The 15,177-nt window shown below is 44.6% G+C and overlaps 1 protein-coding gene across 1 annotated transcript; it reads left to right on the forward strand.

The window, feature by feature from the left end:
• Positions 1-106: 106 nt before the first annotated feature.
• LOC119707772 (3 beta-hydroxysteroid dehydrogenase/Delta 5-->4-isomerase-like) lies at positions 107-14,622 on the forward strand. Its single transcript, XM_038153170.1, has 4 exons — positions 107-1,514; positions 4,709-4,922; positions 9,707-9,871; positions 13,635-14,622. Exons 2-4 carry the CDS (start codon positions 4,769-4,771, stop codon positions 14,447-14,449), a joined length of 1,134 nt encoding a protein of 377 aa, XP_038009098.1. The 5' UTR covers positions 107-1,514; positions 4,709-4,768; the 3' UTR covers positions 14,450-14,622.
• The last annotated feature ends 555 nt before the right edge of the window (positions 14,623-15,177 follow it).

Below are 15,177 nucleotides of genomic sequence, written 5' to 3' on the forward strand. Positions count from 1 at the left end.
GGATTTCAAGGATGTACAAGAAGAGAATGAGACAACTGGGAGTGCTCAGTCCTGCGAAGGCTAAAGGCAGGGGGAGGGGGGATCCCATCACTGCCTTTTACTGCTGTTTGGAGAAGATCCAGGCCACTCCTTGGATGTGTGCAGTAAAGGGGTGAAAGGCAATGGACACAAGTTGCAATGAGGAAAATTTCAGGCAGAAATCAGTGGGGCAAAAAACCATCGTGAGGGCAGTCAGACCCTGCAACATAGCATTTGTGAAACCTCGTTTGTTAGAGATATTCAGAGCTTGCCTGGGCAAGGTCCAGAGCAACCTCTCTGACACTGCTGTGAGAAGAGGTTGGCACAGAGATCTCCCGAGGCTGCCTTTAATCTGAATTGTAGGAGGATGTCACAGAATCATAAAATGGGAGCTGCACATGAGATCTGTACCCTGCCATACCACTCTGGTGCCATGACCAAATACCTGGAGCTGCAGAAGCAGCACGTGTATCTCTGTGAAAGGCTGTAAGAGAGCATTTTCTGAGTGAACAACAAAGATATTTGGAGAGTGAACTTAAAGTGAGAATCACAGGGTTCAATCCAGATAAGAGTCTATTTAACAAGCCCAGTCTTTCCAAGACATTGAATGTTTTCTATGATCTGGGTTAGCCTAAGCCAATGCACACCAAAGTTTCATGCCCCATTGTCTGCACCCAGTTCTGCTTTCTGTACTTGATGTCTGATACACATTCAAGCAAGGTTAAATCTCACCAAAAAACTGTCCTCAAAGATTGTAAACATGCAACTTAAGGACTAATCAAACCCCGCTGCTTCCCAGCATCCCTGGAGGATGGGACAGAGAATCAGCCTACTTACTAGGGTAGTTTATCTACAAAAGGGATCCAAACATAAACATTTTTCTTTAGCATATGATGCAAATTTCTCCAGCCTTTAAATATATGAATCACTCATTAATTTTACCTGAGGAAATAGAGTTCTTCCTAAAACTAAAGGGAAAAGGAGACTCAGTGTTTGTTTCTAGATAATTGCCCAAATCATGTGCTGTCTAATATGGCAAAGACTACTTTAAGAAGCCTTTTTGATCTTGGAGGTAATGTCAGAAATGTTTACAATCACCTTCTCTGTTCTACTGGAAGAATTTTGGTATTACTGAAATAGGAGATATTTTCTTTGTCAGGTTTGAAGACACAGAAACACTGAGGCCCTTAAGGTGGTTTTCTTCATACCATGATAAAAGTGTCTTACAACTCTTCTCCACTATGAGAAGTTGTGTTTATTCAGAGTCCAATACAGGACAGTTGTCCACAAGTTAATTATTTAAATATTTTTCCCCTCTAATCAATATATAACTGGAAGAGAGGGAAATGTTTCCAGGAGGGAACAGTGCCTCCCACGCTGAAGGGCAGAAGTTTTCCTTGAGTAAATCTAGATTTCAAAGTCCAGCCTGTCTCCCAGAGCTGCCAGCATGCCAGCTTACAGGCAGACAGTGGTAGAGAAACACATTAGTTTTTCATGTGAGAAGAAACATAGACTTGAATGTGTGTGTGTGTGTGTGTGTGTGTGTTTGGTCACAATTACGCTATATTTGGAAATCAAAAGGTCCAGCTAAATTAAATAATGAGCATGCTTTTGCTGCTTTTGCTTTTCTCTGCTTCAGTTCTCATGGATCTGGGCAACAGGCCAGACTTCAGAAGCCCCTTTCCTGAATTAAAATTCTTTCTGGACAAATAGATCTGTTCTTTCTTTCCTACTTCTGGATACCCTGACTGATAGCAAAATCAGTTTACCTGATTCCATAATTAAACAGCATTGCCCTCTGTAAAAGTACATTTTATCCCATAAAACTTCCATGCCCTGCAATGCTATTGCATATAACCATTCCAGTACCATGATACAGTTTTTCCCTAATGCTGCTGAGAATTTTCTCTTCACTATTTCTTATTCTGATTCTGCCTTCTCATGTCCACTACACTCTCTCCCAATCCATTTTCCCCCTTGTGACTAGGCTAAGAAAATACATTCTCTAACACCTGCCAGTCATTGTGGCAAATTATCTGTCACAGTAGGCACAAGTAAAAGCAGAGGAGCAGCTGTTCCTGGGCCAGGCTGGAATGGCACATGGTATATTGCACATATACTAAGCTATCCACTTAGTCCACATATAGCATTTTCCAATGCTCATCAAAATGCACAAGCTCTGATTTTCTAAAATGATGCTCTCAGTAATGCAGTCCATTCTACAGCAAAATACCAAATTGTGGTGGCTTCATTTTACAATGAAGTCAAAGAGAAGGAAGACATCAACATAGTTTAAAATGTCTATGCCTTGACACAGCTTGGTAAACTTTTCCAATGCTGCTCAATCGTGTTTCAATCTGCAGGTCCCCTACCAGTGCAATAACTCTGAATTTCATCAAGCTGTTCCTGGTGGTCAGGGGTCTGGTGGACTTTGGCCTTGCTGCTCATTGGCACCATTCTGGGGTGTGCAGCCCATTCCAGCATCTGCCTCCATGTCCTTTGGGGAGCCCCAGAGCCAGTCTTGTCTGTACAGGAGGAGCTGGCATGCCACTCAGCAACCCCAGCAGCCATGTGACACGAAACAAGAGGTGAAAACGTTGTCTCTAGGTGAGACTGCAGGAAAGACCAGCAGGTCTGAGCTGGAGTTGAGCAAATTGCTGATATCTGACCACTGACATTCACACACAGCAGTTCAGATGAGGGCTGCTATGCAGTGATGTATAAAATTCCCTCAAACTAAGCCAAGCATTTGTCTGAGTAGTACCTGAGAGGACAAAGCACAGCAGCAGTAAATCTCCCTGCAGTCTCCTATGAAGCACTCATATTCTCATATATGCACTACCCTTGCTAATCTTGGTCATTCTGATAGGCAAGCTTGGTGTACAACAGTGTTTTCTGTCCTAAGAGGCTATGTGGTGCTGTGTGGTTTTATAATGCCTCTTTACAGCATTTTATTTCCTTTTTGAAAGCAAAAAGGATGCCCTGTAACAGAGAATGCCACTTGGAGCAGCAGTATTTGGCCAGTTATTTTTCATTGCAAAGTGCACAAAATTAATTTGCAGCAGCTTCTGATAAGAATATGCAATGTCAAGGTCCTGACTGTGAAAAGCCAAGGAAAGAAGTGTTGATAACAATTTTTTAAAGCTTTGTTGGGGTAAGTAACAGATTTTCAAGGACTTTGGGAATGAAACAGTTGCCAAAACTTTGTCATCTGTGTCAGCTAGAAACCTTTCTTCTCCAACAGAAATGGTTTTGCTTTCCTCCTGTCACTTGCAAGCCCAGTTTTGCTCTGGAAAAGTAACAGTGTGGGGATGCTTCTTCTACAGTTTTTCTCCACAGCTCTCTTTACTGAGTGCACAAAACCCATGATAGAATAAAAAAAAAAAAAGGAGCTTAGCAGTTAGTGGCACGAATGGAAACAAAGCATTTTTAGAGATCCATTCCAGCTATGCCCCAAATCAGGGATCCCTTTTCCAGTGATTTCAGCCTAATTTACTGTGTTGCTGGCCTTCTTTGTAAATTCCTTGTCACTCAAGGCAGCTCCCTATTTATCATCCTGCTTCAGCAGGGATGTCAGCCTATCCCTGTGTGAGAGAGACAGAAAAACAGTTGCAACCAGCGTGTCCTGACAGACCCAGGAGGGCAGTGCTGGCATCAAGAGGTTCAGGCTATTGCCCTGCCCTGGTCTCACACTACAAAACAGTTTTGCTGGAAGTGGAGTGAAGCTCCAGGGAGAAACACCTGGGCATTTCCCTGCGTGTTGGAGATGTAAAGCTGTAGTAACACAGATCACTGCAGAGGCACAAACAGCCTTACTTTAAACAGGTACTCTTGCACAAGACATTTCCAGAGGTGAATCTTTTCCTCCTGCAGCTTGAATTTAACTTGGATGGTACATTAAACAATTTCATCACTTCAAATGCCTGTAGTACACTGAACAAATACAAAGTCCCCAGGGTTAGTTTCTGATCTTGCAGAGAGTGAGAAACCCACACTATAATGGGGGAGTCCACTATCCAGAAAATATACAGCAGCAGAGTTCACTCCTCAAACTACTTTAAATAGCTTCTCCTCTATTTACATTTAATTTAAATGCTCCCTACTTTCAATACTGGCACAATATTGGCACTGTATTACAGAAACAAGTGCAGCTGAAGAGAATTATGAACATGAGGGTTTGTTCTCTGGGGATTTAGGGATGCAGGACCACATCTAGGCTCAGACCTCACTGTCTCCAGAGCCTTCCTGCTTGGTGGGAGTGGTGTGGAAGCATCACATTCTTTTGTAGCAAAGGAGGCACTCAAGAGCGGGGGGAGCAAAATGACCGAGGTGGTGCCCAGCAGGATATAAATACAGGCAAATCTCCCCCACAGTCTTCTGAGTGCTAGGGAGGTGGAACCGAGACTGAAGGCAGACTTTTGCAGGGTTTGTTTGGCATTGAAGTCAATTTTGAGCATTTTCAGATTTGTTAATTGAATTGGTGGTTTGTAATGATTTTTTGGAATGTTTTCTTTGCATGGAAAAAATACATAGAGTACTTCTGGATAGGAATAGCTAGCAAAAGTAAGGCATGCTTTAAAAATTGTTTGATGTAGGGATTAAAGTTTGTTTTTCAGTAGCCTCTCCTTCTGGTAACACCCTTTGATTTGCAGTGTTTCCAGAGGTTGATGTCATATGTTCCTTCCCTCAGGCAGGAGGAGAACTGAGCTCAAGAGACAGCAGATTCACCGCCGAGGAGCAGCCCAGAGCAATGTCCCTGGCTGGGGTGAGCTGCCTGGTGACAGGGGCAGGAGGGTTTCTTGGCCAGAGGATTGTGTGCTTGCTGCTGGAAGAAGAGGAGGCTCTGGCTGAGGTCCGGCTGCTGGACAAAGCCTTCAGCGCTGAGGCACTCGGCAGGTTTGAAAGTAAGTGCCATTTCCTGAGGACTGTGTGCTGCAGCTGGGGGTGTTGCAGTCCCACGAGGGTAGCTGGGACACCTTTACCCCTTATCTGAACCAGCTTTGCAGACAGAGGTTTTATCTCAAGGAAGCCTTGTTTTATCCCTCCCCCTCCCTGCAGCACAGAAATCAGATGTAAAATGTGAAAACAACAGGGTTTTTTGTCAGGCCCTGAGGCTTCTATATACTGTTCTTGCAGTAAACAGGCTGTCTTCAACCTGATTTCTCTTACAACAAAACCCACAGAGCAAAATTAGTGCAAAAATCTCACACTTCTTCTTGGGGAAAGGAAAATTCAAGCATTGCTATACTGGGTGGGAGGGAAGAGATATCCAGAGCATGCTGTGCTGGGCTCTGGTGTGCCAGACAGCAAAGGCAGTGACAAAGTTGTGGGTGCAAATTCCAATGGTTTTCTTCAACCTGTGATTTATTTGATTAATAGTGATCTTCTGGCTGAGAGCTGTGGTGAGGTATTTTTAAAACTGCTTCTGTTAATAACATCATTGCAGTTTCCTGTTTAAGCAAATGCTAAACAGAGGAGACAGAACCCATTTGCAAAGTGCAAGGCAAGCTTCTTGAATGGATTGGAGACAGCACAAAGGAGTGATGTGCCCAGTGTCAGAAACAGTCCATGGCAGGGAAAGCAGCTCAGAGTGTTTTATTTTGAATGTCTTATTTATTGAGATTCTAAGCATCTAGGGCATCTGGGGGCCTAAATTCAGTCAGATTCATAAGTCCTTACATTATATGTACTTAACAGTAACTTCCTCCATCACATCTTCACTGCAAGACTTCTCTTCCTCTATGCAGGAAACTATATGGGAACCCTTAAGGAATATCTCTGTATGATTTGCTGAAGAGTCTCAATCACTCTCTAGAGCATTAAAGTGTCATCAAGGGATAGCAACAGTGCACAATACACCTGGTACAAATTGCACAAGCCTTTATCATGGTTTTACACAACTCTTCTCCATTTTACAAACTTCTTCTCCATTAAATCTGACTCAGCATTTCACTGAGGATTTCTAAATGCCCCTGAGCCTTGCAGCAGCCCTTCCTGCTCTGGTTTCCAGAGAGTTTCCACAGAAACAAACCCAAAACCTGCAGCTACAGTAGAGGCTGAAGCAGCAGGAGTGTGTGTGGTATAGCACTGTTGCAGCAGTGCAGAGGCATCTACACTGCTTTGGGCCAGAAGAGCTGTGTGGGGATAATGGAGCATCCTGGGGAGTGAAAACCATTGTTTGTGTGGGCACATTTTGGCTGGGCTGCAGCAAATGTTTTGATGGGGATTTTTTGTTAATAGGCAAGCTCTAGGCTCTCTTTCCCTTATCCTCCCTTCTTCTTCCATGGAGCACTGCCCACACACCCCTTCTCCTATTATTTTAACATTCATTCTGCCTATCTGAGCAGCACAGGAGGTAGGGAAAAATCAGTAACCAAAGCCTTTTCTTCCCCGTACACAGGTAGTAGGGACCATAGGCTGACATTCCAGATGTGTTTAAACAGATTTGAACCCCTGCATTTTGACTGGCAGCTCCTCTGTCTGCATCAGCCCTTGTGGCTACATCTCTTCTAGTGTCCTGCCAGTCCCTGTGCTCAGAACTACCCAAAACATTTCCCTGCTGTTCCCTTCCAAGCCCTTCTCTGTCTCAGTAACTCGTATTCCAAGTGCGGGGCTGCTACAAAACCTGTGGGTGGGGCTGGAGTCTTCTGACCTGCATTATTTTTACTACAGGGACTTTTACTTGCGAGCAGATGTTATCTGGATTTCTGGAACAGCCAGGAGCAGAGCTGAGTGCATTTTTTCCTCACTAATCTCTTGAGCACCTTGCACTTGCAATATCCTTGCAGAGTCAGGGCTGTGGGGAGGGAGACAGAACAGTACGTGCAAGTCCCAGGTCTTTGTGCCAGAAGGCACTCAGGGGCACTCCTCTTTTGTCCCAACAACTGTCCTGCTGAGAGCTTGACCATCACACTCAGTCTGTGTAGGACAGTGGCATTTGTGGTCTTCCACAGCCCCAGGGAGTCTGGGATGATCCAGTCAGCGTCCAGGGGTGTGAGTTGGAGCCTACCCAGTTCCATTGTGTGTTGAGAATGGATGTCACGTTGAACGCAGTTCTTTGGTGCCTGGGTTTCTTACCTCTCATCTTCCAAGTCAGATTTATCTTTCTGCCTTTCCTGTGCTCCCACTTACACAATCCTTTTTTTGTTGCTCACTATTGCATTGTCGCTTCTGGAGAAATCAAAACTCCTATGTTGTTCTCAAGTTTAGGGCAAATAGTCTGACTGTACTGCTGAGTCAAAAACTGCTCACAACAGGACACTGAATTTTATTGAGAAATCATTGCATTTTCAAGCAAAAACTACCCACAGCAAGCAGGGAGATTTAAAGCTCAGAGGACACAGAAACCACTGGTGAAGAAGGACAAGTTTTCCCAGTGAGTAGGTTCTTTGTCATAATCACTTTATGCAAAAATGGAGAGCTGACTTAAATTTATTCTGTTCCTCCCCCTCTGACCTACCCACAAGTGTTCTTTTGCTGCCTGGGCAATGGTTTGTCTAGATGGAAATCAAGAGCAGTTCTCTCTGCTGGCCATCTCAGACTGAAACCACTGTCTGTCAGTCATTTCTTAACTCTCTTTTCTTCCAAGCTCACCTGTAGTTTTCTCTTCACCCAAAGCAAAACAAGATCAATCTGCTGATTCCTGACATGCAGCTGATGCTGCTAAAGAGAGCAAGGCCCATGTTGTACTTACCATGGCAACTTCTGCTGGCTAAAATGGAATAGAGGAGCAGATTTCCTGACTCATATCACACACACACAGACTGCAAGCCCAAACAAGGCACAAAGCACTAGACAGCAGATTTCTTGTGATCAGCTTTAAAAGGGACAGGCTTCTTCTGTACTTTTCCTGAAAGCTTTTATTTGCATTGTGTAAGACTTCCATTTTCCTAACCCCTTCCTGGGCATTGTGATGACTTTGAAGAGGTCACATGCCATAATTTATGTTGTGAAAACTATTTCTGTCTGTTCTTGGGATTATTACAACCCCATAAAGCCTTGTTCATGGAGAACATCAACCTAAGGGCAGTACAGACACTAATATTTATTAGAGCAAATCTAACTAACCAGGTGCTTAAAAAAAGCCCAGCCCTAGTCTGACACTTTTGCATCCATTCAAGTAGAGGTCAGAGCGAAGCTTCTGAAGATGGAATCCTAGGAAATGAATGCAGTCTGTAACATAAAGGAGCAGAAGAGAGCATGTGGCAAGGACTGTGCTGGGAGGGCAGCAACTCTAGATTTAGTAACAGTTCAGCAAATGTTTCACAAACCTTAAATCCCAGACCAACTGTCAGTGGTGGGGGGAAAAAAGCCCCTTAAGCCTGTTTTATCAGAATAATCGTTAAATTGATACAGGATTACATTCTTTGCGTGCTATAGAGAAAATGAGATAAAACCATTTTAAAACATATTCCCCCTCAGTTCCAGATCCAACAGCTCTCTCTCTCAGTGTTTCCTCTTACAGACATGGGAGGAAATACTGCCTGCTTTGGAGCTAGTGACAAAGCACTAGGATACTAGGAGATTCCAGTCATTGCTGAAGCTAAAAGCTGTACAAATTAATCAAGTTCTTCTCTTATCTAAAAGGGGCATTTGATTATGCTGGAAGAAGACAGAGGCTCTGCCTGAGCCGCAGAGTCCCTGCCCAGCAGCTGTGCCTGGGGAGCCATCTAGTGCAGCCACAGCAGAGGCTGCCAGAGGACTTGCTGGGATGGCACCATCTCCTCACAGGAGGAAGTCCCCTCCTGTCCCCTGGCACTGCTGCGGCCAGGCCAGCCGAGTTCCCCCGACAGCAGCATTGCCTTGGACTGTGCATTTCTCCAAGTGATTGTCTGGTGCTGGCTCATGTTTGTGTAGCTCTGAGCTGCAGAAAGAATCCTTCTGCCCAGCACAGCTTAGGGAAGGATTGCTGTGAGACCTAGAGCTCCTCTGGGGTCACACACTGTAGCTGCTGTGGAGGGACAGGGCTTAAAAAGCAGGATTTAATCAAGCCAGGCTGAGGTAGCTCAGGAGAACACTCTTGAGAGTTCAGGTATGAACCAGAAAGAGTGCAGGCTAAAAATGACCCCACAGCACAGACACTGAAATGGAGCCAGAGATGGAGCTGGAAGAGGCACTGTAAGTCCTGGCCAAGGTACAAAAAAAGATGTCAGAATTGTATGTGATTTATTAGAAGAGCTGCAATACAGGCAAGGTAAAGGGGCAGAAAGTAGGTATGAACACATCCCCGTGCTCACATGCTCTGGGTGGAGAGAGATCACTCATCAGCTTGAAGACAGGAACATGCAGTGCCTGTTCAGTGCTCTTGGGTTAACGCGTCTATAGCCAGCCAGCCACCAGAACACGCACAGCTAAAGCTACTCCTCTGTGAACTTTAACACAGCCACAACTCAAGGAAGCTTACTAGCAGTGGAAAAGACATCTCTCTAAAAAATAAAATAGCAAGAAACACGTTGAATATTGGCTCCAGATCTATGGCAGGTAATGCAAAATAAACCTCTGTAGCACTGTAGTTAGCATTGGACAGTAGAGTCCTGGGGAAATGCCTTCTGTTTCACAGTCTTAAAACAACCCTGCGGTTCCTGGACAGTCAGCACCTGCCAGGCAGGGTCAGCTCTTCACCACCCTTCCAGAACTCTTCTTAGGCTGCCTGTAAGATCTTGTGCTCTGTTTTCTGCTGCCCCTGCAGAGTTCAAGGGGAAGACTGAGGTGAAAATCCTGGAAGGGGACATCCGAGATGTGACATTCCTGCACCGTGCCTGCCAGGGCGTCTCCCTTGTCATCCACACGGCTTCCCTCATTGACACCCTGGGTCTCATCGAGAAGAAGCTGCTCTGGGAAGTCAATGTAACAGGTGAGCAGAGGAAGCATCTTCCTCAAAGCCATACCCGTGTCCTGATCACTGTCTGCTCAGGGGAGGGAGCACCTGAGCTGTGTTTGTTTTGAGCCAGGTTGCCTGGGCCGTCCTGCATCTTGCACAGACATACCTAGGGGTGCAAATCCCATGTCTGTGCAGCCCCAAGAAGTTCTGGGCCTCTCCACACCCAGTCTTCCACTTCAGGGCAGTGCAGGATCGCTCAATCTTGTCAACACTTATGTATGCCCATGCTGAGGTCTGCACAGGCTCTGCCTTCAGTGGTGATAGTCATAAACCCATGCTCAGTGGAACTTTCTGACAGCAATTCCCCTCTGAAATCCCAATGCTCACCTCAGAAATTGGTTCTTATTCTCCCACCCCACAGGGCATCCCTGCCTGGGTACATTTTCCAAAGTTTACAAATACTGCAGACTTTGGCTGCAGTTACAGAAATGTTGTACTGACAGCATCCCAGAGCCTGTGGCTCTCTTCTTGCTATTCTTTCTCTTCTTCTCTTTCTCCTTTTCCTTCCTTTGCCTTTAAGTTTGTGTGTGCAAGAAGGCAGTTGAGAGGAACAAGTGCTCTCCCACCTTGAGCTTATAGTTTAAAATTCCCCAACAAACACAGAGCTTTGGGAGGGAGGGGTTTCAATGACTCAGTGATGGGATTTTCCCTTCTACTAAGGAATCCCCATTCTTCAGGAAAGATCAGGTGAAAGGAGAAGGTTTAGACTTAGGAATGGCCCATGTAGCATCACTTACCAAGAAAGTTTAAATGTATTTCCTAGAAGAACAACTTCACTCCCTGTCCGTGATGCCAAAACCCTCAGTGCCATTCAGAGAACTGGCACTGCCTAACCTGCATGCACACTGGCCTCCCTGGCTGTGTTGCTTCAACAACTTGGGGCAGATTTGGGGAAGATGTTCTTATTTACGTGAACAGCTTTCCCAGCTCTTTGTTCCTCTCTGCCACAGACACAGGGCTTCACAGAAAAATAAGGAACATACCTGTACAGGCATCACTTTCACAAATATTGGCTGCTCACCAGTGTTCAGAGGAAAAGAGTGTTCTTGGCAGTCGAGTTGTTTCTTACATGTACCTTAAAAGCAGTGGGATGGCATTTTAGTTGTTTTAGTGTGTCTCATTCCCTGTACCATTAGCTTCCAGACCCTTTCATTTTGGCTCAATCAAAGCCACAAATTGGCAGTGATCAAAGCATAGAGCCCACTGGGCAGCCCCTTAGGCCCCTGCCAGGAGGGAAGAGTAGAAAGGCAAGTTCCTGGAAACCTGTGCACTGGCTAATATGAAAATATTCCTGGTTGGTAGTTCAGATAGAGGATTTCTAAAGCTCTGTCTTTATGACTGTACTCCCACTACAATCTGGTTTTGCACAGCAGAATGTGCTGCTTAAACACATTTTACCATGGGGAAAAATAAAAAACAAATAATAAAAAAAAATCTAACTACTAATAAAACGTCCCAGAAAGCTCTTTAGCTCTGACTCCCCAGTACTCACTCCCCTGCCAACAGTATCTGCCTATGGGTGAAAAAAGCCCACTGGGCCAGGGAGGATTAGCTGATAAGATTTGCTAGAATCAAATACCATCCACAGTCCTGCTCCCAGAGCCAACAGGCCACAAGGTCAGTGAGTGAATACTGCTGTCCTCTCTTCCCTGCTTTCTTCCATTTCCATTCTGATGCTCTTCTGGTTTTCTGACCAGCCAAGGCACTGCTATGTATTTCATGGGCTTGCAGGATGAAAGTTTTGTTTTTCCTAGAAAATAGAACTTGTGAAATATAAATATAAATATAAATATAAATATTTCTATAATATAAATGTTTCAAGAATCAGATGTGGATGTTCACAAAGCAAACTTTTTAAAGGAAGGGAATTGAGAAAATAATTAATTATGATCTAAACAAAATACCTTCTGTGAACCACATCCTCAGCCAGAAGGGCAAGCAAACCAAGGGGGACCCTCTCACTGAATAAAGCATGTAATACAGTAATAATTTACTTTATTACATGCTAAATGAAAGATACTCAGATTCCCATTACTGTAGAATCTTTAAACTTTTACATACAATTCTGATTTGCAAATAAACCACATGTTGTTTGGGTGAAATTCATCTTGAACAAATACCAACTGTCAAGATAATTTTATGATTGCCTTTTTCTAAAACTTGGTATCTCATTTGATTTCATCAAGACCTTCTCTATTTGACTACTTTCCCTCATTTTCCAAACAGTATTGACAGCAAGAATAAAGCTATTATTTTAAAAATAATATAATAAATACATTTTTTTCCAGATGACCCTGGCTTGTATGTCATCTAAACAGGGTGACTTGCATAAACTCATTTTTCACATTAATTTATTCCTGTCTGTGTAACTTTTTTTCAGGGCAGTTCCTTAATGTTTCTGAAAGCCTCATCCAGATTTGTTTTCCATTTGTTTCAATTTCTTTCTTTTTCAAGCTTGAAAATGAATTTTGGTGCCCTAACAATATTCACTTTAATAATTGTTCCTATTTTTCACTCATTAACAAGTCCATATTTTGCTGCCAATATTCCTGGCTCTTCTGAACCTCTTTAATTCATTATATTCGTTTCAGTCACACTAGCCTGGTCCGCATTGTGCTGCCTTCAGTTGTTGCTGTAACAGACTGAGCAGACTTGGAAGATCTTTAATGTGCCTCACTGCTGGTGTTTGATTTTATGCCCTGGATTTCAGGCTACACCCTTCTGATACCATATCAGTCATTTTAATTTAATGTTCCTTTGCCAAAGATGTTTCCAAATGTCTTTGAGCTGTGTCTTCTCTTCCAAAGTCACTGGCCTTTTTACATTTAATTTCTCTCATTACACCATGCACAACAAGTAAGGCAATTTTTGCCTCAAAGCTGGGTAGCAAAAGAAGATTCTAATTGCAACTATAACAACACAACCTATTAAAGTATTTATTTCCCCCTTCAGTATGCTTTCCTTGTTTAACCTTCTTGGCTCTTCAATAGACTTTGAACAGCTGACCTCTGCTGCCCTCAATGAAAGCATGAAAGGATTTTAAATGTAAGAAATCCTGTACTACTGCAAGGAAAAGGCAGATTATGCCAGAAAAAGAGGCATACATACACAAGCCTCTCTTTTCTCATTGCACTTCATGATCTTTGACAACATGCTATCATGCCTTGCTTCACCATGTTTCTCTCCAAGCCCTTCTCTTTCATCAGTCAAATGCTGGATATATTTGCACTGGGTGTGTGAGTGCACTGATTTTGGAGTGGACCTTCAGGTCCCCTAATAATTCTGTCCCTTCTTGGCAAACCACCCAAGAGCATCCTCAAACCTGAAAAACATGGGCTTCACCACAGAGCCCAGATGAGGGGCAGCTTGTGGAGGTTCTCTGCCTTAAGCCTACTCGGGTTGGCACAAGTGCCTGAATGTGGTCAGTCTCCATGCTAAGTTAAGGAAGGGCAAAAATTTGATTCTTGGCATAAAAAAGTCCCCACAACACACAATTAGGATCAAACATTCACCCTTGTTTAACTCTGGAAGGTGCAATGATACTACTTAAATACCGATTCAGAGCAGGTTCAGTGTCATTGAATATACTGCCCTGTTCAGGACAGGATTCTTCTAGCTGCAGGGAGGGAGATCTGGCTAAGCTCAGGTCAGAGATGCTGTTTCTGATCTGAAACCCCCACTTTTTCCTGGTTAGGAGGCTCTAACCTAGAATGCCTTTCATGTTTGTTTTCTGAAGGTACTCAGCTGCTGCTGGAGGCATGTGTCCGCTGTAACGTCCAGCACTTCATTTACACCAGTACCATAGAAGTGACAGGCCCAAACTGCAGAGGGGACCCCATTTTCAACGGGGACGAAAATACAGCTTATGAGAGCACATCCAAATTTCCTTATGCCCAAAGCAAGAGACTGGCAGAGGATTCTGTGCTGAAAGCAGACGGCCAGGTGCTGAAGGATGGTGGCACTCTGATGACCTGTGCCCTGAGGTCCATGTACATTTTTGGGGAAGGCTGCCCGTTTCTCCAAGGCCATCTGGATAAGTGCCTGTTGAACAAGAACATCTACCTGCGCTTCTCCAGGAAGGAGGCTCTGGTGAACCCCGTGTATGTGGGGAACATCGCCTGGGCACACGTGCAGGCAGCCAAAGCCCTCCGAGCCCCGCAGAAAGCTAGGCACGTCAGGGGCAACTTCTACTACATCTCAGATGACACTCCTCACATGAGCTACGCTGATCTGAATCACGAGCTGACCAAGGAGCTGGGGTTTGGAATCGAGCCCCGGCTCCCCATGCCCCTGACAGTGCTCTATTACTTCTCGCTGCTGCTGGAGGTCGTCAGCTTCTTGCTGCGGCCCTTTGTCAGATACGTGCCCTCCACCAACCGCCACCTGGTCACGCTGCTCAACACCCCCTTCACCTTCTCCTACAGAAAAGCACAGCAGGATTTTGGCTACGTGCCCCGCTACACGTGGGAAGAGGCCAAGCGGGGCACTGGAGAGTGGATTGCCTCTGTGATCCCCCAGAGAAGGCTGTACTTGCAAAGCAGCACTGCCTAAGCCTGAAGAGGAGCTGAAACCCAGCTAAGCAAGTAGGGCCTTGAGCCAGAGGAGAGCTGGGAGAGGAGCAGCAGCAGCAAACTACAAAGCATTTAAATGAATACTTTGTGTAAGAGCCCACTGATACCCCTCACCCCCAACCTCAGAATAAATAAATAAAAGTGAAATGTTCATTTGTTTGTTGAGTACAGACTGCTGAGGGTAACTATACTGCACTTGTACATCTCTGCAGCACAAGGACTTATTTTAGCAAGACTCCACACAATCCATGGCGTGAACACTTCAGCCCTTCTTTCACTCCACACCGCCCCCAAGGCTTTTGTAAAACACAACTTGTCCCACAAGTATGATCACACTTCACAAATGTGCCCCACTCAGCTACTCCCTATTCACTCAGAGTTTGCCAACCTCACCAAACAGGCAGCAGCCAGAAGCCACCTGATGGCAAAAGCTGTAACAAATCTTGTTCGCTTTTTTGAGGGTGTTGTGCATTTCATGTTCACCTGACAGTCAAACTTAGAGCACCGTAAGCATTGAGAGATCAAAAGTACAATGTAAGTGCAATACAGCTTTAGTTAGGACAGTGTGTGGAGGGAGAGAAGGGGCAGATTTGGTCAGGTGAATACTTCTTTATACACCCTCATTTTGCAATAAATCCAGTGGTGTCCAACAGAAGAACTTCAAGAAAACGGAAGGGAGAAAAATATTGCAGGAAGACCGTGATCACA

This window comes from Motacilla alba, chromosome 1 (genome assembly GCF_015832195.1).
Source record: "Motacilla alba alba isolate MOTALB_02 chromosome 1, Motacilla_alba_V1.0_pri, whole genome shotgun sequence".
Lineage (NCBI taxonomy): Eukaryota > Metazoa > Chordata > Aves > Passeriformes > Motacillidae > Motacilla > Motacilla alba.